The sequence below is a fragment of the Copidosoma floridanum genome, unplaced genomic scaffold, assembly GCF_036245765.1.
Source record: "Copidosoma floridanum isolate Cflo_tuat_1 unplaced genomic scaffold, Cflo_Japanese_pri ptg000030l, whole genome shotgun sequence".
NCBI classification, from domain to species: domain Eukaryota; kingdom Metazoa; phylum Arthropoda; class Insecta; order Hymenoptera; family Encyrtidae; genus Copidosoma; species Copidosoma floridanum.
The window spans coordinates 28,762,887-28,785,316 of record NW_028321907.1 but is presented as its reverse complement, the minus strand read 5'-3'; the positions used below and the strand labels follow the sequence as shown (position 1 = coordinate 28,785,316).

The following is a 22,430-nucleotide window of genomic DNA, read 5'->3' as shown; positions in this document are numbered from 1 at the left end:
AATGTTTTAAAATCGTAAATACATGCATATAATTGTGATCATTTAGTTCCAAGATTTAATTAAATAAGATTGATAGATATTATTAAAGCAAGAGCAAGAGATAGAGTCAGTTTAATATACTTCGTTACACTCAAAAGAGAGAAAAACTCGTGTCGTCGCTTGCTTTGGCTATGCAATTAACTATATAGCTGTAGACGACATTCCCACTCCTCTCCTCGTAGGCACACATTTGGTATACCCCTTCCAAGTGCCTCCAAAATGTGCGCCTATTTTCTCATTTCCACGTGAATCCGCTTTTTAATACGAGTCTCGCACTCTCGAAAAATGTGCACCTGATTTGACGGCTGGCCGCGGCGGGTCACCCCACTTACTGCCAAAAATTTATCTTGTGTCGTAGCATTGGCGTTAGTAATCTCTCTACTAATCTCTGCTGCTGAGCGATTGGGTTGGCCCACGGAGCACGTTAAAGACAGCATCTGATTTTTTAGTAGACGAAAATTATTGCAGTTGTGTGTTAGTGCCTTATGCCTTTACTTATTTCTTTTTTTTTTAACAACATCGGCATTTTGTACGTTATATGTGTACATGTGTGTATAATGCAGGGTGCATATCAAAATGTCAATAATTCCTTGAATTCGGCTTCAATGGTTATTTCTTCGACATACTTAGAAAAATTAGCTTGTGATGTCGCAAGACGCTCTTGTACTCTTGTTGCTCGTGAAATTCATAATCGGTTGCTACCAACTTTGGGAAATACGATAATTTTATGTACAAGATTGCCGTCTGCGTTTGCGCCATCCTTCTTGTTCACTGATGCTGTTACACGTCCGTCACCCCTGGGGGCCTCATACGCACCGTTTCAAGCCATTTCTTTTACTGGTGCCAAACCTTTACGATTCTGGACACCGTCGTGTTTTGGATGGATCGTTTTGTAGTTCATTGCTACTACGATTTTATACGCGATTTGAGTATTATCGATTGAGATCCACTGTTCTATTGTGGTAGTATTGTTTTTAAAGTTGAGTTTTTTAAGTAGGACTTATTCAATACACACGCTTTATTTCGTTCTCTTAATCCGTGATACTCCTCTTTCCCTTAGATTACAGAAGATATCAGAGGTATTATTTGGTATCAAAGCCAAACGTAGAGATCTTATCACAAACATCGTTGATTAAATGACATTAATGTGTTTAAGCAATTGCGTAACAAAGTGAAGATTCTGTCGTATAACACTCTCCATGCATTAAATCGGTGACATTTTACGAATTGTAGATCACCAGCTGTCGCTTGGAGGTATTTCGTAATATTAGTGCTGCTTCTTCATCTAATGTTGATCCATGTGGCTTATTTGAGGTTGATGTGCTAGTTGTTATTTAAGTCGTCATCCTCCTTTATATTGTTCCAATCACTCTTTTAGTTTTCATACTATTTAAAGATCGTTTCTTTTTCAGCCGTGTGGTTGAACAGGGTATCTATAAATCTTTTTCTCGTAACAAATCTCATGCCAGTGGGGTTGGATGGCATTACCATGAGAGTGTTAAGATTTACTATGCCTACTTTTTCTATACTGCTAAATATCTTTAGTTGCTCAATGTAATCAGGTTAGTTTCCCTCTGCATGAAAAAGCATCTATGTTTTTCTGATACCTAAGTAGAGGCTTCCTTCTGAGGCCTGCCATCTAATACCCATTAGTCTTATTAAAACCTCTTCTAAACTGCTAGAACCTGTGGATCTTAAACGTATTTCGTTTTATGCCGATTGTAGGTCTCTTCTATTCCTTGAACCATCAGCTTTCTATGAACATCATAGCGTGCAGTTTGACGTAATCAATATAGTTGGTAGAATCAGAATGACCATGGACCCAGGTAAGGCTACACTGCTTCTTGCTGCGGACTTTTGACGGATTTTCGATCATATTTATTTTAATATACTGCTGAATAAACTTTTTTTGGTTGGATTTTCTAAGTCTGTATATGATTGGGCTAGATCACTTCTTTTTGATGGATCACAGTCATTAACAGTTTGTAAATAATGATTAGTAAATTTTGCATTTTATAGCAGACAAAAAAATTTCCTTTATATATGTTTTGATAGAAGAGCTTAAGACTTTTTATTCAAGCCTTTTTAGACCTGTGTAGGGTTCATGCCACAAGATTTATAGTAGTTGTATCAAAGAAAATCTGTAGGTCACGTAGTTCAGGCAGCCATATTGGATCTGGAATGTTGACTCAACATATATGCCAATGCTCAGATCTTACTTTTGAATACCTACAGAACCTAAATAAAGCAAACCAATTTTGGATAAGGGGCGTCATTCGTTTACAAAGAACACCACACCCATATATATATAAATTTTTTTGTTGTACACACACATCGAGAGAAAAAAAATTTTTTTTCTCCATTATCCATAATTAATTCTATGTAGCACGTCAAATTCATGATTTTCGATATTATTTATACATGTATATATCTAATTATGACCTTATTCATTGTGTCTTTTATGATGCATAGCAAGGACCTAATAAAATATTTTTCTGAAATAAATAAGCAAAATGAAATAAAAATATAACAATACATTTTTCTTTCAAATGTTATTAAATCTAACTAAAGAAAGAAAAATAAAATAGAATAAAGTATAAAAATAATTAAAAAGACGAAAACACGCACAAAGATAATAAACGGTGAAAACGGTCAACAAAAACGATCATCCAGCTGATGCCAGATATAATAGTCGCTACAGCGCTGATGGAGTCCCTGTAATGTTGCATTTTTCCGATCCTGTTAGTGTTTTCACGTCGACGAGAGCCTGTCCCGATACAACACATTTAAATCACATTCAAACACCTACAATCCCTAAAACGTCCAAAACACTCCAACTCAACACACCTTTCGATACTGCTGCTTGGCTCAGCTCCGCTCTCCCAATGTAACTCTGCACCTATAGGAGACCCCGCAGCGGATTGTCCATCGGAAGGCAGACAGTTCCCGAGAGAAATGACCAGGATATAAATGTTATTCCCTTATACAAATGAATACACTAACACAAATTTCACCTTTAAACTACTCCTTTATTTCATTTACAATAGATGAACACTTTAAGAGAAGGACGCTATTTCCGGTGCTGATTCGCAAATCGCAGAGTTATACACGCTTTCCTAAACTCATGTAGTTACACCTGCACCCCCACTCACACATGCATACCCACACAAAGTTACCCGCGCTCGACCTAGAAAATGGCTCGCTCCGAGGTCATGACAACCCGATTCGTGAGAACACTTGGCCACAACGCAACACCTTGGATCACGAGCTATCTCACGCATTGCCTTGGCGACTAGAGCACATTCTGCACATCCTCTCTTTGTCTGCAGGCTGTCCTACCGACAGCTTCACCAGCTGGTCTCCGAGTCTCAGACGACGCTGCAAACGGGCCAACTTATTGTTGCAGGGAGTCCTACCGGCGGCCTCACTCGCCGGTTGACTGAGTCTCAGACGATCCTGCGAACGTGCGCACATACACACACTTCCTACTACGTCCAATTGCAGTGGGCAGATGGTCTGTTACCTACTGCCAAGGCTTAAGTGACCCTTCGGACATGAACGCACTCTTCTCATTCTATTGCCCAGGACAGGCGGCCCCTTGCCGACTGCCGAGCTCGAACAGCTCTTCAAGTACGCACATACGCACTCTCGATACACCTCTTTAACGTGCAGTGCTACAGTTCCTCGACATCTCGAATGTATCGGCTCACCCGCAATTTAAGCGATCATGCTTGCCAAGCTCTGTTCCCCGACCCAAACGTCTTCCTCTCGGATAACCTGATTCTCACCTTAACGTACGCGCTTATCTCTCTTTTACTTTATTCTCACTCCCTCTCGCTCTCTCACTCTCTTAGCAATCTCGACCCCTCGTTTACACTTCTTACTCTTCTCCTCAACCACGAAGAAATCCACAGTACCTTCAACCACACACACGCATCTATCCGCCCGCTTTTTACCCTCACCCTCGATACCTCCTACACCCGAACAACCACACCTCGGCACTACGTACTATGTTCCTCTCCCTTACTTCCCTACTGGTTGCTAACCCTACCTCACACTACGCGAAATACCTCGAGACCCATCTCCAGGGTAGATGTCGGCGTCGTTTCCTCTCGATGTCGCCCACTGCCATCCAGCCTCTCGTAATTGCGTAGTCTCTAGCGAGGCTGCAGATGATACCTCCTGTAGGTCGCCATAAGCTGGTGAACAGATTAAGGTTGGATGACGTCTCGATGGTGCTCATGGTCTACATCCTTCCCCCAATTTTACAAAAGACACGGTAAAAATACAATAAATAATTAAGATAATCGCTACAAATTGACAACCCATCTATTTTTTCACCAACCTACAGATTCACACTTATATATACATATATATAAGTGGGGCTCCGCCCCCCTGCGCCCTCCGCGCGCCAACCCCCCCTTTTATTGAGTTATAAATGTAATTTTTCCAAAATAAGGTTTGTATTATTATTTTTTAAAGCCTTAAAAAATGATAAAATTAATTGTTAGTATAAAAATATGTTGAAGTATATTTTACAAAATTCGAAAGACTATGGCATTTTTCGAAAAAACTTGGGAATAAATTTTTTACGCTGGGGAATGATTACTGGTCTGCTTTTAAGAAAATATGAAGAACAAGCTGCTAATTTCAAATAAAAGTGGTAAAGTTTATATAGACAGAGCGATGTGCTGTCAGAAGATAGTGTGAAGTTTCTTTTCTGAAAAAATAACTACTCAAGTCGAAGGCTATGCGTATAGTATTTTAGTAACAAGACAACTAAATAACTATTTCAATTTACTTATATTGTACATTGCATGATTCCTAGGCTATTAATTTCACTTTTTCAAATCTATAAATAAAATAACTAACGACACGGAAAAAACTTTTGAACGTACAGAGCCCAGTTACGCAGGCTAGAAAAGTTCAAATCGCTTTGAACTCCTACTGCACAAGTGTACAGGCCGCCTTGACTCGAAGATCGAGTCACACGAGTTCAAAACAGCGTTTAACTGAGACTGCACAACCATGCGCGCCGCGTAGCCTGCAGTTTGGGCTTGTACAGTACGGCATAGCATTGAACTGCAGAAGCTCGAGGGGGGGGGGGGGCTACGTGAGCCCGACGGTTGTGCTCTCAGAGCACAATGTCCAGGCTCAGCGAGATCAGTGCTTCTCCGAGCTCTCTCTCACCGAATTTTGAGCTATCAGTAGACAACTTTTGGGCTTCAATGAACACAGCCGTTCATTATACAGAACGCGATCAGGTTAATGAGTTAAAACTTATATTTTATATACATACATGCCTGTGAATAATTTCATGAAACTTATTTAACCTTTATGTAACTCATTAATTTAGTATAAAATGTTTAGGGTTAATTATAACATTTTGACCGTACAAACTAAGAATGGTCATTTTAAAAATGAGTGTACTGGAAAAAATTGTGTTACTCATTTTTAAAATGACCATTCTTAGTTTGTACGGTCAAAATGTTATAATTAACCCTAAACATTTTATACTAAATTAATGAGTTACATAAAGGTTAAATAAGTTTCATGAAATTATTCACAGGCATGTATGTATATAAAATATAAGTTTTAACTCATTAACCTGATCGCGTTCTGTATAATGAACGGCTGTGTTCATTGAAGCCCAAAAGTTGTCTACTGATAGCTCAAAATTCGGTGAGAGAGAGCTCGGAGAAGCACTGATCTCGCTGAGCCTGGACATTGTGCTCTGAGAGCACAACCGTCGGGCTCACGTAGCCCCCCCCCCCCCTCGAGCTTCTGCAGTTCAATGCTATGCCGTACTGTACAAGCCCAAACTGCAGGCTACGCGGCGCGCATGGTTGTGCAGTCTCAGTTAAACGCTGTTTTGAACTCGTGTGACTCGATCTTCGAGTCAAGGCGGCCTGTACACTTGTGCAGTAGGAGTTCAAAGCGATTTGAACTTTTCTAGCCTGCGTAACTGGGCTCTGTACGTTCAAAAGTTTTTTCCGTGTCGTTAGTTATTTTATTTATAGATTTGAAAAAGTGAAATTAATAGCCTAGGAATCATGCAATGTACAATACAAGTAAATTGAAATAGTTATTTAGTTGTCTTGTTACTAAATACTATACGCATAGCCTTCGACTTGAGTAGTTATTTTTTCAGAAAAGAAACTTCACACTATCTTATGCATTAACACTCAACCACAGTATTACTTAAGGTGGCTCCTCACTAAATCAAAACACTGGAGTATTAAATGATATTTTAAAGGATGATTCTTGAAGGTGCAAGGAGTCTTTTCCCAAAATTTTAGACCTCGTCACCACCAAAATTGTTGAAAAAAACTAACTGGAAAATATACTCTGTAACATAGCCTCTTATGGAGGGTCGTCAAATTGGTGGCGCAGGTTGTATGATATCTCAGCAAAGATACTGTAGTTCTTAATAGAAAACTATGTAGCAGATAGAAGAACTCAGAATCTTTCTAACGATATTGAGGTACTTGGACATTACCATGGGTTTTATAGGATATTTTGTGAAAATAGTAGATAACTGTGCAAGTCACGGAGCAGATGAAAAGTATGGGGCGTCTGCTACACCGAAGAGCGGTAGCCCGCGTAGTTTGAATCGGTCAGAAAGTTGTACGTAAAATGAATAGGAGTTGTGGGGAATCGTAATTATACAAAAAATAAATGAGACGCTGAACTAAGAAAATAATTTAATGCGGGGCTGACTTATGTACTTTTTGTATACATACGTCTGCTCGGGTCACTGTATTGTACGATATAGGTCAACGGTGTGGATGTGACTAAACTTTTTTTGAAGGGACTATAGGTACCTTTCCATTTTTAGTCAAGAATCTCCACAGCCAATGAAAAGCTGTGTTGCAGTATGCTTACTCTTCTTGTGGGATTGATAGTGAGGAGTCACCTTAAGTAATTATACTAAGTGGCTGGTAATTTATCAAATTGGAATAAAAAAAAATTTTAAATAAAATCCCAGAAATCTTGGAAAGTACAATACAGGTGGATTATAATCGTTACTTAACTATTTTGTTATTGATATATTCTACGTATTTTTAAATTAATTTGTAATTTTTTCAGAAAAACAATTTCACGCAACCTTCTGTATTTATCCTCAACCATGTTGTTACTGAACAGATATAATAAGAAATAAATAAATAATAAAAGTGTATGGATAAAAAAATTGAGCATTGATCAAACCAAACATAAAAAATAATAAAGACAGAGGTACTAGAGCTAGAAGTATAAAATAGTGCAGAATGTGGTTAGGAATAGAGTCAAAATTTTGAAATTCATCTTTTTTTCATAAAAATTAGGTTATCAATTAGATGATTTATCATACCAAAATAAATTTTTTTATTAGTATCGAAATATTTTTATGTTACCACAGTTTTTTTATGGCTATTTTATTATGTTTTAAACTCGTTTTATCAATTTAAGTTTTATCAACATTTTTCAAAAAATATTACTGTCTGTAAAAATAATTTCAAGCTCAAAATTTTTTAAAATACTTATTGAACTATTAAGAATATTTAAAAAATGTCTAGGATCAAAAATTTTGAAAGGTGAGACTCTTATTTAATAAATAACCATATTAATCGCCTGATTTTCGAAGATAGAGGCCATATTTACTAGAAAATTAAATCACTTAAGAGTTGTACTTATGTTTTGGAATACAGGCGCGACCATCTGCATCAAAATTTGTAATGAAAATGATTTAAAAAACTGTTATTTTTTTAACACATGGTTCCAGTAAAACTTATTTTTTTACACAATCTACGTGTAGTTTTTTATTTAAAAAGTTAAATAAAGTTAATAAGTAACAAATTTTCAATTATAGCGCCTTTATTTTAAAACCATGATTTTATACTTATTTTGTAAATTTTAAGTCACTATTGTTGTGGATGTATTTATTTCAGTGGCGAAACAATGGGATGCAGTTGGAATAGTTGTAATCCACAATATTACTAATGAACTAAATAAAATATTTTTAGACGTTATATTAACGAAATACGTAAGTTGTAAAAACCAATTGCGTCAGACTAACAAGTATTTCAATGAGATTCGAGAAAATTATTTTAATAAGTATTCTTGGGAAACCCAAAGGTGCAGAGCCAGCCATGAGACTCAGATCAAATCCCAGACAGATTCATCTTTTGAAAAGTTGACCTGTCCGGAAATCGAACCCTCGTTTCGCAAGCTATAATGTAGCTATACCTTACTGAGATTGGCTTATAACCATCTGAGCCAGAGCAACTTGGATGATATTATAAAATAAAACTAAAAATCTCTTAGTGCTTGTGTATTATAACCAAAGATGATGTTCAGCTTGTATGCTCTAGAATTTCTAGAAGTGATAGAATTCTTTTTGTTTGAATTACCTTATTGGAACCAGTACTCTTGTTGACACGCGACTAACATGGCAGGTAATTTGTACACAGTGGCCAAGTAGATAAAGTAGTGGATTTTGTTCAGTATTAGGTACAATAGTTAGTAGTTATGTCTCGTGATAATTTGAATAATTGCAAGGAAGATAAGGGTGAATTTAGATGGAGTCTTAATAAATATCAGTCCGAAATATTTGTATAAAGAAGCATCTGTAAGAAAAAGGAATAAAAAAGCATTATTACCAAGATAATCTTGTAAAGACTGTAAAAGAAAAAAATTTCAGAGTTCTGAAAATGATAATCAATAAGTATTACCTCTCAATTATAGACTAAATCACTTAACTCCTAATTTATTTTCTATGCTCTAAATTTTTATTTAAACAAATCAAACAAGTTCATACAATTTTTTTTTTTATTTTCGTTACAATGTCAGTTCTGAAAGAAATTTTTTTAAAAACACAAATAAAAACTGATATCGTTAAAGATCATAATTATAATTAGAACTTATAGATAGTAATATTAACTATTTGTCATATCAACTTATTGACAATATTATGCATGAAGTTTTTAGCAAACGATATAAATTTATTAAGTTAAAACTAATTTTTTATAAAAATTATTTATTGTTATTATTTAATGCAATCACATTTTTCATTTTGACTTAACAAAAAATTAAAAAATTATATTTCGGATGTAATATCTCTATGGAAGTAGTATTATTACATATTTCAATTGTGCAACCATCTGTTAGACGATGAACGAAGACAAAGACTAACCAAGTGCTCGAAAGGTAGAAAAAAGTATGAAGCTTATAAAAAAACACCGGAGAGTAGGTTGCTATTATTCATAAGCATACTGTACATGTTTTTCGTATAATTGGTGCAAATTTTTTCTAAGTTTTTGGAATCCTAGCTTTGAGAACGATGAATCATCTGGATCCATACCATGTAACTATTTCTAATTTGATTTTGTTTTTAATTTGAAAAATAGTTACATGGTATGGCTCCCGAAACAGCAATGTTTTTATAAACAAAAATGAGGTATACATCATTTACACTTTAAGTATACAATCGTAAAGGAAAAAGTCTGAATTTAATTTTTTCATACAAAATACAAAATATTTATGAACTTTTTTTTTCTTTCATGTTTAGAAAATATAATATTTTTAGAAATTATGTATAATAATACTGTTTGTGGAAGAGCCATTTCCGTAGCGAGCTAAATCCATACCGTTTTATTGATAGCAATGTCTGGAAAAGAGAAGTTGTTGAATATACAATTCATTTCGCGCATTTGCCCCTACATTATTATGTGTAGAGAACGGTCTCATATTTTACCGCCCATATGTAACGCCACGTAAACAACTCGATTTTGATGTCGCGTCGCGCGTACTCCTTTATAATACATTTTCATACTTCAGTTCGCTGTTACCCGGCCAACAGGTAACACGTATTCTCTCTTTCTCTTTGAATAAACGATTTCACTATAAACCCGCCTACGTCTCCTTTATTTTTAAGAGGTTATGGGCCCAGGTAACGCGCAAAAGAGACTTATCTTATGAGACGCGAGTCTTTAGCTAACGAGACGGTGAAGACAGAAAGAGAAAGAACAGTTGCAGCCAACAAGCAAAAATGGCGGACAACACATCTTACACAGCGCGATTCAAAATACTATCCAGGGACAATTACCACACCTGGAAAATCCAAATGGAAGCATTGCTCGTCAAGAACGGTACATTGAAGTACGTCTCTGGCGAATCAACGGAGCCGAAAATCGAAGGTACAGCAGAGGCACAGATCATAGCTCGAACAGCACGAGCGCAGTGGCTAGCCGAAGACCGAAAGGCGAAAGCAGACATTATATTGTCGATAAAGCCATCGAAGCTGAAACAAACCAGAGGCTGCGTCACATCGAAGGACGTCTGGCAGAAACTCGAGAATGTTTACGCATCCAAGGGACCGGCTCGAAAAGCCATACTCCTCAAACGACTCACGCAGACGCGTATGCAGGAGGGTGCAGATCTTAAAGAGCATCTGAACGACTTCTTCGACAGCGTGGACAAACTCGAAGCCATGGAGATTCAAGTAAACGGCGAGCTTCTATCCGTTTTTCTGCTGTACACTGAAAAAAATTCTCTACGAATTTTGCTGAACACACCACCGCCGTTTCAGCGGTTCGGCCAGTGGTAGTTGCTGCAATACTAAAACAGCAGTGTGCCAGGCCGTTTTGGCTTGGCTCGTCTGCTATTGGCATTATGCTTCTACCACGTGACCTCAGTATATATATGACTAATGTAGAGGGAAAATAACACAAGTCTTATGGGAGGAATCTTGTTTTAATTTTTTATCGCACTTAAAAAGATATTGAGCTTAAAAAGGTTGTTAATTCCATGTTACTGACATAATGAGAGTTACGTAGTTATTTTTTTCCTTTAGTGAGTTCGTTCATGAAGGTTAAAACAGCGTTTTGAACGTATACGGAGTACCGTTTAACCCTACTTTGAGCTGAGGCATTTCACGTCAAATCGCACAGGCTGCGCGAGACCACTTTTCATGCTTTGATTACAGTATCAAATTAATGAGGAAGATAAATCGGAGTAAGCATTATCTACGTATTTTAACCTTAGCTTTTCAATGAAATTATTAAAATTACAAAAAAAAAGTCAACATAACCTCAAAAAAATATAAAACATGTTATATTTTCAAAAAGGTGTCTTGAATCTTTTTTTTTATTATCTAAAACGAAAGAGGAGATTTTTTTACGTTGGTATAGTGATTTTCAGAGTGTCCACTATTATATTATTCGAGAAATCTAACGTCAAAGTCTATGCTCTCGTGCCGCCGCGACGGACGGCCTGGCCGGTGGGGCGCGGTGCGGCGCTGCATGCGTGCTATATATAGCAATTTGTGACCCACCGAACCGAGAAGTCTGCTTCTTTAGCCTTAAATTATTAGTTGATGTTAATACGGTATTATTTTTTACAATAGTTATTTAGACATATCAATAATAGTGTTGATATCAGGCGCGGTTCTCCTCCTCTGAGTTCATTTACAGCAGCAAAATTTTATTACTCTATTAATCGTGATAAAGGTTACGATATCAAATAATTCTGAGATTTGTTTGCTTGAATAATGTATTTTGTGAATTTGCTATTCTTTGTGGAGTTTATTGAATTTTGAAAAAATTTGGTAAGTACAACTGAAGGTTCAGAAGTTGTCTTTTTAATAAAAAGTAACTTATTTAATTTTTAGGTTAGTTTGTTTGTTTACATTATAAACTATTAGAATGGATACAGTTTTCAAGTCGCAGTGCATCAATCCTTTAAATTTAAGCAAACACACAAAACAGTTGGTTAAATTTTCATCAACTAAAAGAGCTAAATATTCAGCAATTCCAGAATCAGCAAGAATCTGTACTGGTTGTAAATCTCAAATGTATAAACGTAAATTAACAGATGATGTTGTTTAAAATACATGTATTATGTTGTAGGTAAAAGTATATATGTGTAAAGATTCATTTGAAGTATAGAAGTGCTCTATAGATATTCAAATGACCATTAGTATTTTAATTAAATTTGTCTCATTCACAAATATTCGTGTAAAAAATGAGACTTAGCTATAATTGAATCCCAAAAATAGCGATGAATTTATGAAAGAGCAAATAAAGTGATTTGAAGCTCAATAATATTGTTCACTCTTTTATTTTATTTTTTAACGTATTGACGAAGTTTTGACGTGCACTTTATCAATCCGTTTAAAATCGCTTAATTAGAAATAAAAAAAAAAACATGACCTACAACCCCAAGCAGCAGAGATAATTTTTTTTTCAGTCCTCTTGACATTGTTTATTAGCATAAACAGCTAGCATTTAAGCATATTACTATTAAATATCTTTTATTGTAAGAGAATAATCATTTGATAATTTTAAAGTGCAGCTTTCCTAATTAATATCAGTTCAGAAGAAAATCATAAGCTCTTGTTTTGTAATAAAAATTATCTTTTTAAAGAGACCAATGTACGTGGCTACGGAAAATCTTGTAAAACCTTAATATAAGGTGCAACTAATATATTTTCATGATAGGATCTTGTGCTATTAATTAATAAGTTATTATTTTATAATAATGGCCAGTAAGCGCCCCGAGTAATTGGGTAATAGGCACTTGTGTTATTTATTTCATAAAAGTGGCCAGCAAGCGTCCCGGGTCATCAGGTGATAAGCGCTTGTGTTATTCATTAATAATTGAAGATCAAACGAACTTACCTGTAAGTGAAGTTCGATCGAGATTATACGAAGAGCCGCGTTCGAGGAGATTACATGTAGTTACCCTTACGCCCGCCAGAGGTCACAACGTTTAGAGTCTACTTTTTTTTTTTTTTTTTTTTTTTTGGAGGGGGTCCCGAGACCCTTGCTGTACCGCTGAGTGGTGTATCCTCTTCAAATCTTCAGAGCTAAGTGATAAAATTGCGAAGAAATTAAGGGTTGGGAATAGGGAAAGTTCAGTAAATCGGAATAATACGAGCGGCAATGAGCCGGAGATATGCTTGAAATAATAAAAAAGGAACTTTTCTGGGGGGGGGGCCGTAATCTCTTCGAACGAGGCTCTTCGTATAATCTCGATCGAACTTCACTTACAGGTAAGTTCGTTTGATCTTCAATTATACTTCATTCGCCTCGTTCTCGAGATTACATGTAGATGTTCAGAGCGATGAAGGAGGCAATTTTATCCATAAGTAAAAGGAGACATATATATGTTTGAATGATCATTTATTTCCCTTTTATTGGGTCAAACTTATACCTAAGTACATTTATCAAGTCACAGTGAATATATGGCTGGCAGTAAACTCTACGGGTTTCGCCCGCCTCGCTTGACTTTACCACCTTCGAAAACACTCTGGAGTTGAACTCATATAAGTCAGGTGCGATAGGTCTATTGTAAAATTTTGCAAAGGTTTGAGATCCTTCCGCCCACCCTGCCGTTCTCCTTATAGTATCTAAGTTAACTCCTGCGTTCAAAGCCGCCAAGGATGCGGCATGACGTGTAGAGTGACTCTTAAAAATAGAGGTATCCACCCCACTCCTGGCTAAAGTGAACTTAATACACCTACTTATTGTCTGGGATGTGGCCTGCCCATGAGGTTTCTTAGTCGTAATAAACAAAGTGCCACCACTGCCCCGCAGTTCTTTGGTTCTATCCAAGTATTGCTTCAAAGTCGAGGCCACACAGAGACTAGGGTCCTCTTTAAACGTTGGGAGGACTAATAGTGGCTGATATCGGCCTGGCGCCGACGTCTTGACTAGGTCACTTATCCTAATTTCTACTCCCCGTGAGGTTTCATATATATTTCTTGTTTTAATACTTGCCAACGTCTGAGCCCTGTGCGCTGTACCTAGTGCAAGGATCGTGACCGTTTTATATGTTGCCTCTTCGAGGCTTAGCTTGTGCAACGGATGGAGGGGTCTTAAGTACTCCAGAACTAGCGACACATCCCACGTTTGCGCGTACTTTGGTGTAGCCGGCCGCAGCTTGAAAACTCCTTTCAGAAATCTTGATACTAGGGGATCTTCTCCAAGATTACCAATCAAGATAAGCGATATTGCCGATCTCATTGTGTTTAGGGACGCGTAGGACGCTCCCCCTACAAATTGGGCTGATAGGAACTTTAACAAACTGAGCCTATCAGGGGCGCCGAAAACCATACTCTCCGAGGCACAGAAAATAAACCATCTCTTCAGGGCTGATCCATACTGCTTCATGGTGGATGGGGCCAGAGATGCCAGCGGCACTTCCAGTGCCTCCTGCGGTGCCCCTTTCCTTAGAAAGGCCTCCCTGACACTTTGCCAGCAATTAAACGGAGGCGACTGGCATGTGGGTGAGGCTTGTTCCTAAAAGGGGAAATTAGTAAGTTAGGAGCTGGTCCCAGAAGAACTTGCTCAGTGATAATCAGTTCAAGGAAAAGGGGGAACCATGGCTGGCTTGGCCAGTGGGGTACCACCACGATTCCTGTAGCTTTCTCCCGTCTAATCTTGGCGAGTACTTAAGTGATTAGGCTAAACGGGGGAAAGCAATTAAAATTCGAGATCTGCCCAATTCACTGTAAAGGCGTCGATCTGGAGAGCTCTCGGATCGGGTTTCCAAGAGAAGAAGGCTTCACATTTTGTGTTCTCCGAACTGGCAAAAAGGTCCACCCATGGAGCATCCAAGGATCTTTTAATGTGCCCAAACGCATCGGAATGCAACTCCCACTCGGTGTCCTCGTTTGTTATCCTAGACAGACCGTCTGCTACGCAATTCTCCGCGGAGGGGATATAAGATACGAATAGGAATAGCCTCCTTTCCTCATCCCAATTCCAGATCTCTCTAGAGAGACTGTTATAGTGGGGATATTGCACGCCACCCATTTTGTTCACGTAGGTGATAGCCGTCGTATTATCGACCCTTAATAGAATTTGACAGTCGGATAAGTCGCTGGCGAGACACTCCAGCGCCAGCTTAACCGCGAAAAGTTCCTTGAGGTTAATGTGCCATAGCCTTTGCTCCGCGTCCCAGTGGCCATATATTTCACGCACGCCGTCGGTTGCGCCCCACCCGGTATCCGAGGCGTCTGTAAACAACGTTACGGCAAAATCCAAGGTCTTAAATGTGTTAGAAGCAGCCGGGAGGTTGCGCAACCACCACTCTAAGTCTGCACGAACTTCCCTCGTGATGGGCATCGATTTTTCGTAATTGAAACCACCCCTAAATAATGCCAAGGTCTTTTCCCTTTCAAGAGTTTTGGTATGCACGAAACCAAACTCCACGGCCGGTGCTGCCGCAATCAAGTTTCCTACCACCTTGGTGAGCTCCATAATTTTACACGAGTTCCTCCCAAGCAGCGCCTTCACGAGATTAGTTAGTTTTATTTTCTTTTCCTCCGGCAGCTCTAGTTTGTAATGGACCGAATCAATGATCATACCCAAAAAGGTGCGTCTCGTAGACGGGACTAGGCGGCATTTTTCCCAATTGATTAGGAAACCCAATTCGATCAAAAGCGACACCGTGATCCTCGCGTTCTCCGCGCATCTATCCGCGTTAGAGGCGATACAGAGAAAATCATCTAAATAGAGAACCGATAAATAACCGTCTTCTCTCAACCGGCTCACCACCGGCTTTAATAGCTTTGTGAATATATACGGGGCTATGCTAAGACCGAACGATAAGCAGGTAAAGCGAAACAGTTGTCCTTTCCAAATAAAACTTAGGAATTTCCGACTCTGTTCATGTATAGCTACGGAGAAGTAGGCATCTTCTAGGTCGATCTTGCACATAAACGAGTCTTTAGACACCAGGGCGCAAGCCGTGCGAATATCTTCAAGCTTGAAGTGGGGGGACATTATAAAATTGTTAAACCTTTTGAGGTTAAGTACGAACCGATGAGACCCGTTTGGTTTGGGGACCAAGAAATAGCTGGAGATGAAGTGCCCCTCCCAGTTAGCACACGACTCTATGGCTCCCTTATTAATCAAGGAGGCGATGGCCTTCTGCACCTGTTGCTCCTCCTTAACCGAGGGAAAATGAGGGATCGGTGGGACACCCTGCTTAAATGGAGCGATCAATCGAATCTTTACCCCCGATATACATTCTAGAATGAAAGGATCTGATGATATATTCTTCCATTCTGTCCTAAAATTACATAGGTGACCCGCTGACTTACGTACATTTTCTATTTCTGTTGATTGTAATTCGATCCCCGGCCGCGGCCCTGATACTGCCCCTTCTGGTTGAACGGCTGGTTTTGTGGAGTAGATTGGAAACTCAGACGCGACTTGAACCTGTTCTGGTATGAGCCCTGTTGACGACCTGCAGGCGGGGCGAAACGCTTTCCCTGCAGGCTGATCGAGTTTAAATTATCGCGCATCGTGAGGGGCTGACGGGAGGTCTCCACAGCTGGCTTCATGAGGGCTCTGGCGACCTTCTCCATAGTTTGCGCGTTCTTGACTTTTTCACTGAGGTTAGAACCAAAAAGCAGACCATCTGGTTTGGTGTCCTCGAGAAGGGCCCTCGTGTCTTTGTCCACACCTGCTAGTATAAAGGCCTTGCGCGCCTTAACCTGGCTGTTCATCAGCTCCGCCAGCATCCTGCCTGCATCATGCAATTTTTTAGTGCAGGCCAATCCGTCGATGTCCTCCTTTTCTTCGACGAAATCCGATAACACCGATCCTATAGCACTCAATGCCGCTGCCGCTAGCCTCTGCCTCTGCCTCTTAACTATCGAGGCGTCCCTTGTCTTCGCATGCAATTGCAGCTTGACTAAAATCTCGGGGTTGACAGCCGACACGTGAAAATCCGGTGGACTACCATAGTCCGCGATCAAGCTCTCCCTTACTCCTTTGTCTAGCCCATTCTCAAAAATATACCGCCATCTGGATCCAACATCCGCATTGATGCGCGCGGAAGACACCTTTAAGCCAAAAGGTTCCTTGCCCAATATTTCCAAGATCGAGTCGTCTAATGGGATCTTCTTAGGACTCGGCTCATTTTCCTTTTGCTCTATAGCCCCGTCTCCTGCAACAGAGAGCAGCGACTATTAGGAGATTATATGGAGTGTGAGAGGGAAGTGGGGAAGGAGGGGCATCAGATGTTAGATACTTAAAAGTTGCGAGCATGCCTTTACAAGATGGTCAATCATACGAGATGCCCATGTAGCGCGTGCAATGAGAAATATTAGACTGTCGAGAAAAAATGTGCGTCGTACGAGCGCCATAGGATGAGAGAAGCCGCCTCTCCCCTTAAGTTGCGAGCTTAAGCAATCCTCGAAATATATAGGTTTTCACATATTCAAACTCGATTGTGAATTCCCGGCGCATGGCTAACAGAGAAAACTGTCGCTAAGCCACGAGGCCTTGCCCAAACACGTCATACGAGCGTGTGCGTGGGAAAAACAAATACAAACTCTTATCTTGCATACACACGAAGCAGGTAGCCTGTACCTCCAAGGAGGCTATGAGCGCAAAAGGTGCAAGAGAAACGGAGTATTGTCTCTGCAAACCAAAAATTGTCTACTATATCTCCGAAGAAATAATGTGAATAAAGCGGCGCGTGACCTACTACCATTCCTCCCAGCAAGTGGCACCACGTCTTACGAGCGAAGCGCACGGGAAGAAAGCCAAGTACGCATGCCATGTAGGTATTCCGGTTAATGGAGACCAAAGCAGCGTCATGCGAGCACGGGAAGTGCGAAGGGAGAGAAGATACCATATCCCTAAGCACAGCCAAGCACCACGTCTTACGAGCGCGTGCGCGAGGCAAGAGACTACCTCATTTGCGCCCCTAAGGCAAAAACAAAGCAACGTACGTCCTACGAGCGTACCTTGCGTCCTGGCAAGCCCACAACACACACTGGGGTGCCTGATTAACAACACCATACATCCTTACCTATAAAGGAAGAGAAAATATTTAGGGTACTGACCTTTACCGACCCCATCTCCAGGGGTGACGTCTGAGTCCTCACTATCGTAATCCTTGGCGAAAAACTCGTCCTCCTCCCCACCGGAGATGTCATCCTCGTGCTCGCGGCCCTTCAGGTAGGCTAGCTGTTCCCCGAGAAGCTTCATCTGCTTCCGGATTGCTTCGGTGTCCATCTCATCACCTTTCCTCTTGCTCATGTTCCTAACACGCGATGTATATCGTTAACGGGACAAAGGAATATAGACTGCTAAAAAAAACGTGTGACCTCTTAGGCACAACGGAAGAATATGAAGAAAATACACCACTCAGCGGTACAGCAAGGGTCTTGGGACCCCCTCAAAAAAAAAAAAAAAAAAAAAAAAAAAGAAAAGTAGACTCTAAACGTTGTGACCTCTGGCGGGCGTAAGGGTAACTACATGTAATCTCGAGAACGAGGCGAATAAAGTATAATTGTCTTTTTCATAGATTGGCTAGTAAGCGCCCTGGGTCATCGGGTTATAGGTGCTTGTGCTATTAATATTTTATTATTTAATAATGTGGCCCGTAAGCGCCCCGGGTCATCGGTTGATAGGCACTTGTGCTATTAATTAACATTTTGTTATTTAATAAAGTGGCCAGTAAGCGCCCTGGGTCATCGGGTGATAGGTGCTTGTTCTATTAACATTTTATTATTTAATAATGTGGCCAGTAAGCGCCCGGCGCCCCAGGTCATCGAATGATAGGCGCTTGTGCTAATAATGAACATTTAATTTTTTAATAAAGTGGCCAGTAAGCGCCCCGGGTCATCGGTTGATAGGCGCTTGTGCTATTAATTAATAATCTATCATTTTATATAGTGGCAAGCAAGCGTCCCAGGTCATCGAGCGATAAGCGCTTGTGCTATTAATTAATAATTTATTATTTTATAGAGTGGCCAGCAAGTGCCCTCGGTCATCGGGTGATATGCACTTGTACTATTAATTAATAATTTATTATTTTATAGAGTTGCCAGTGGGCGCCCCGTGTCATCGGTTGATAAGCGCTTGTGCTATTAATTAATAATTTATTATTTTGTATAGTGGAATGAAAAAATTTAGAAAAGCAATATTTATCTAATTTTCATTACTTTTGTAAATAAGAGTTCTAGGAGTCTTCTTGTCTAGCGATTGAATTTGACAGCGATTTTCACTTGATCGGCAATTTTTTCTGTCATTTCTAAAATGAGCCGAAATAACGTTATAGTCCATGCGTTAATTCGAATTAATATTAACTCTAAACCAGAGATTAGTAGGGAGATTGCTGACTGCCATGCTACGGAGTGTGCCCACTTTTTTCCAGTGGTTCGAGCGCCCCGCCGCGGCCAAGCGGCCGAACCAGGCGCAAATTTTTTTCTTATTTGAGAAGCATGGTAGGGGTATGTGCGTACGAGGAGAGGAATGGATTCGCGTGGAAATGGGCATATAGGCGCACATTTTGGAGACGCGTGGAAGGGGTATACCGAATGTGCGCCTACGAGGAGAGGAGAAAGGTGGATAATATGTCGACTATAGCTACAGCTGAGCGTATAGCGAAGCGAAAGTAAAGCGACGACCCAACAATCTTTTCCGCTCAACCTTTTCTGTAGGTATTTAGAAATGGATGCTGGATTAATTATTCTCCAGATTTTGTGTTCTTGTAAGTACTCGTCATACGAGTTATCAGTAGCTGTAGGTTAAGCTCCGAAGGTCTCCGATGAATATATGTTACCTTCATGTCAAGTAGGGGTATGCTCGTAGTAGCCGAGCGGGCTAACGCTCATCTCAGGACTTTTGTTTTGGAAGTTGTAGGTTCGAACCAGCATTTTGATATTTTTTTTTTTTTTTTTTTTTCTTTAATAAAAGATATTTGATTTTTAAACCAATATTATTTGATTTGATAATCAATTTCATTTTTTTGTTATTGTCAAATAAAGTATTATTGTTATTTTTCCTATTGCAAGAATTTTGCAGTTACTTTTATTTTCGTTATTATTTCTGTTGTTATTATTACTATTGTTACTGTTGTAACGATGTTATATTCAGTAATTAAATAATTTCCAAAAGCTAATACAATAATTGCGCCACGGCGTTTGCTCAGCTTCTGCGACAGGTTAGGTCGTCTACTGCATGCCGGTGACAGCTACAGCCTATATCGTTTGCTGAAAGCGAATGAAGACATATATTTTTAGACTAGTTAATTCCCGCGTTGAGATCACTTGTTTCAGTGAAACCTTTTGCTGATGCGACTGCTCTTTGAGTGAATTAACAGCCTTTTATCGAGAAAATTTTTGGATTTTTACAAGTTTGCATTGCTTTTAGATAATGTGATTAATCTAGTGTGGCCAGTTTATATGTTCTGTGACTTTTTTTGTGTAGTTTAATGTTTCTATATGCATTATGCACACATGATGTAAGTGTTAATTAGTGGTGCAGTTGAAATATTACACAGTGAACTACCAAGGGAAACAACGAAGTCAGGCCATTTGTGGTAAGAGGATATTAATTTATTGACAATCATCCCAACTTGGCAGGTCTTAAAATAAATGGACATAATCGCGTAAGAATGAAAACAATCTCATCTTCCAATAGTAAAGTATGTTACATCAACATCACTTGCTACTTCGAAATTTCTTTTTAATTATACATATTAGTGTCTATTTTTAACCTAGAGAGAACATTCTATAGTTCATTGCATGTATTTCACTATTTATTACAAGCATCTAGCGATATTCTTGGACTCTGCATGTACATGCCTTATACGTCCTGCACACTTATAGTACAAGTTGATACACACACACACACACATATACATATATAAGCTTGAAACGGACCGGGCGGCCGGCTGACAACTTATTTCTTTCCTTTTTAACATTTCGTTACCTTGGTAATTAAAGAAATGAAATTGATTTGTGTCATAGATTAAAATACTGATTTCTTTCTTAGTAAAAAAAAATTTCACTAATGACTACACTGAGAATAGTAGTGTTAAAACAATTATTGCTATATTTTTGGGAAAGCTGTGACATACTCACCTGATGATGCAAATTATTTAATTTTTATTATATTTTTAATAATTTTTATTATGCAGTAGTTCTACAAAAATTTTTACACCACATAATAAAAATTACCATGTCTAACATAGTAACAGTTGTGATAGTATAATTTTTGCTATACAAGATAGTAAATTTCATTGTAATTGTTTTAAAATGTCTCACATTCGAAAGTGGAATTTGCTATGTAACATAGTAAAATTTATTATTCCAGTGATTTGCTATTCAGTATAGTGAAAATTACTAAGTATGTTCGAAAGTAATTTTAGACGATGTCTACAGGTATACACGCTAAATGATTTTTAAATTTGAAGTTATACTAACGTGATCATGGCGAAAAACATATTTTTTGATTTATCAGAGTTAAAAATTGATACGTGCCAAAAATTAATTTTGAATCGACTAATTCTCCGTTCTTAACACGTTGGTCTACAGGAAACCCTTTGATTTTCAACTTGATTGTGTGTATGATAAACAGTACACGTTCCCATATATACTTTATCCATACTTGTACGGACATTATGTCCCGTGGTCTAGTGGTCACGGAGCTTGATTAGGAAGTCGAAGTATAGAGGTTCAAATCCCAGTCGCTGTAGATCTTTTTTAAAATAATATTTTGAATACTTAAATATATACATCGACGTGTGCGGCGAAGACCATCATAGCGTGAAGTCAGACCATGTTATATCAAATGGGGTGACGTCATGCTGGGATAGTATCCGTCACACATGACTATATATATACGTATATATACACTATTTCAAAAAATATCTGTGTAAATTCAAATCTATGTGTATTAATCATATGTTAAACACATATATTTTCTGGCCAATATAAAATATAATATATTTTTCTCCTCTTACTTTAATATAACAATTCTTTCTGAGTAAAGTACATATTACTATGTCGAATAGCAAATTTCAATATAATCTGGGCTTACTATGTAACACATTAATTTTTATAATAGTTGTAACACTTTTTCTAACACCACTTTTCTCAGTGTAATCTTGTTTATTTATTTAATTAAATTTACGGGAAACGATTATTTTTATATGAACTTCAAAAATAATTGAAAGTGTAAAAAAATATAAAAACAAACTAATAAACTTAATTATTAGATAAGTTTTTGTATAGATCTCGCTTTAAAGAATGTAATGGTTATTAGAAATATTAGTTGCATTAGATAATGAATAAAATTATTTAAAATTATTCCATGTATTAAAGCTTAATAAACAAAAAACTTTCTGTAAAAAATTCGACACCATCTGTAAACAATTTTTTCTACAATTGAAGAAGAAAAAAAAATTTAGTTTTATTTTGTGTAAGGAAAAGTATATCATTCAAGTGGACTATCAGTAGTATCGAAACATCGTTTATTAAATTGTCTTACAATTTTTTTTTATTATTATGGTAGCTTCGGCAGTTACTACCGTATCTAGGGTAGGGTGCCATAAGGGCCCTAAACATTTTTCAATAAATAGAGTTATTTCAATCAAACAAAAGT

General features: G+C 38.3%; 2 protein-coding genes across 2 annotated transcripts; one reads left to right on the top strand and one right to left on the bottom strand.

Moving 5' to 3' along the window:
* Positions 1-10,066: 10,066 nt before the first annotated feature.
* LOC149373579 (uncharacterized) lies at positions 10,067-10,624 on the top strand. Its single transcript, XM_089596913.1, has one exon. The coding sequence runs from the start codon at positions 10,067-10,069 to the stop codon at positions 10,622-10,624; it is 558 nt and encodes a 185-aa protein (XP_089453039.1).
* Positions 10,625-11,453: 829 nt separating this feature from the next.
* On the bottom strand, positions 11,454-18,077 carry LOC149373578 (uncharacterized). The gene is made up of 5 exons (XM_089596912.1): positions 17,882-18,077; positions 16,182-16,977; positions 14,529-16,095; positions 13,541-14,318; positions 11,454-11,473 (listed from the first exon to the last, which is right to left on the bottom strand). Exons 1-5 carry the CDS (start codon positions 18,075-18,077, stop codon positions 11,454-11,456), a joined length of 3,357 nt encoding a protein of 1,118 aa, XP_089453038.1.
* Positions 18,078-22,430: the final 4,353 nt, after the last annotated feature.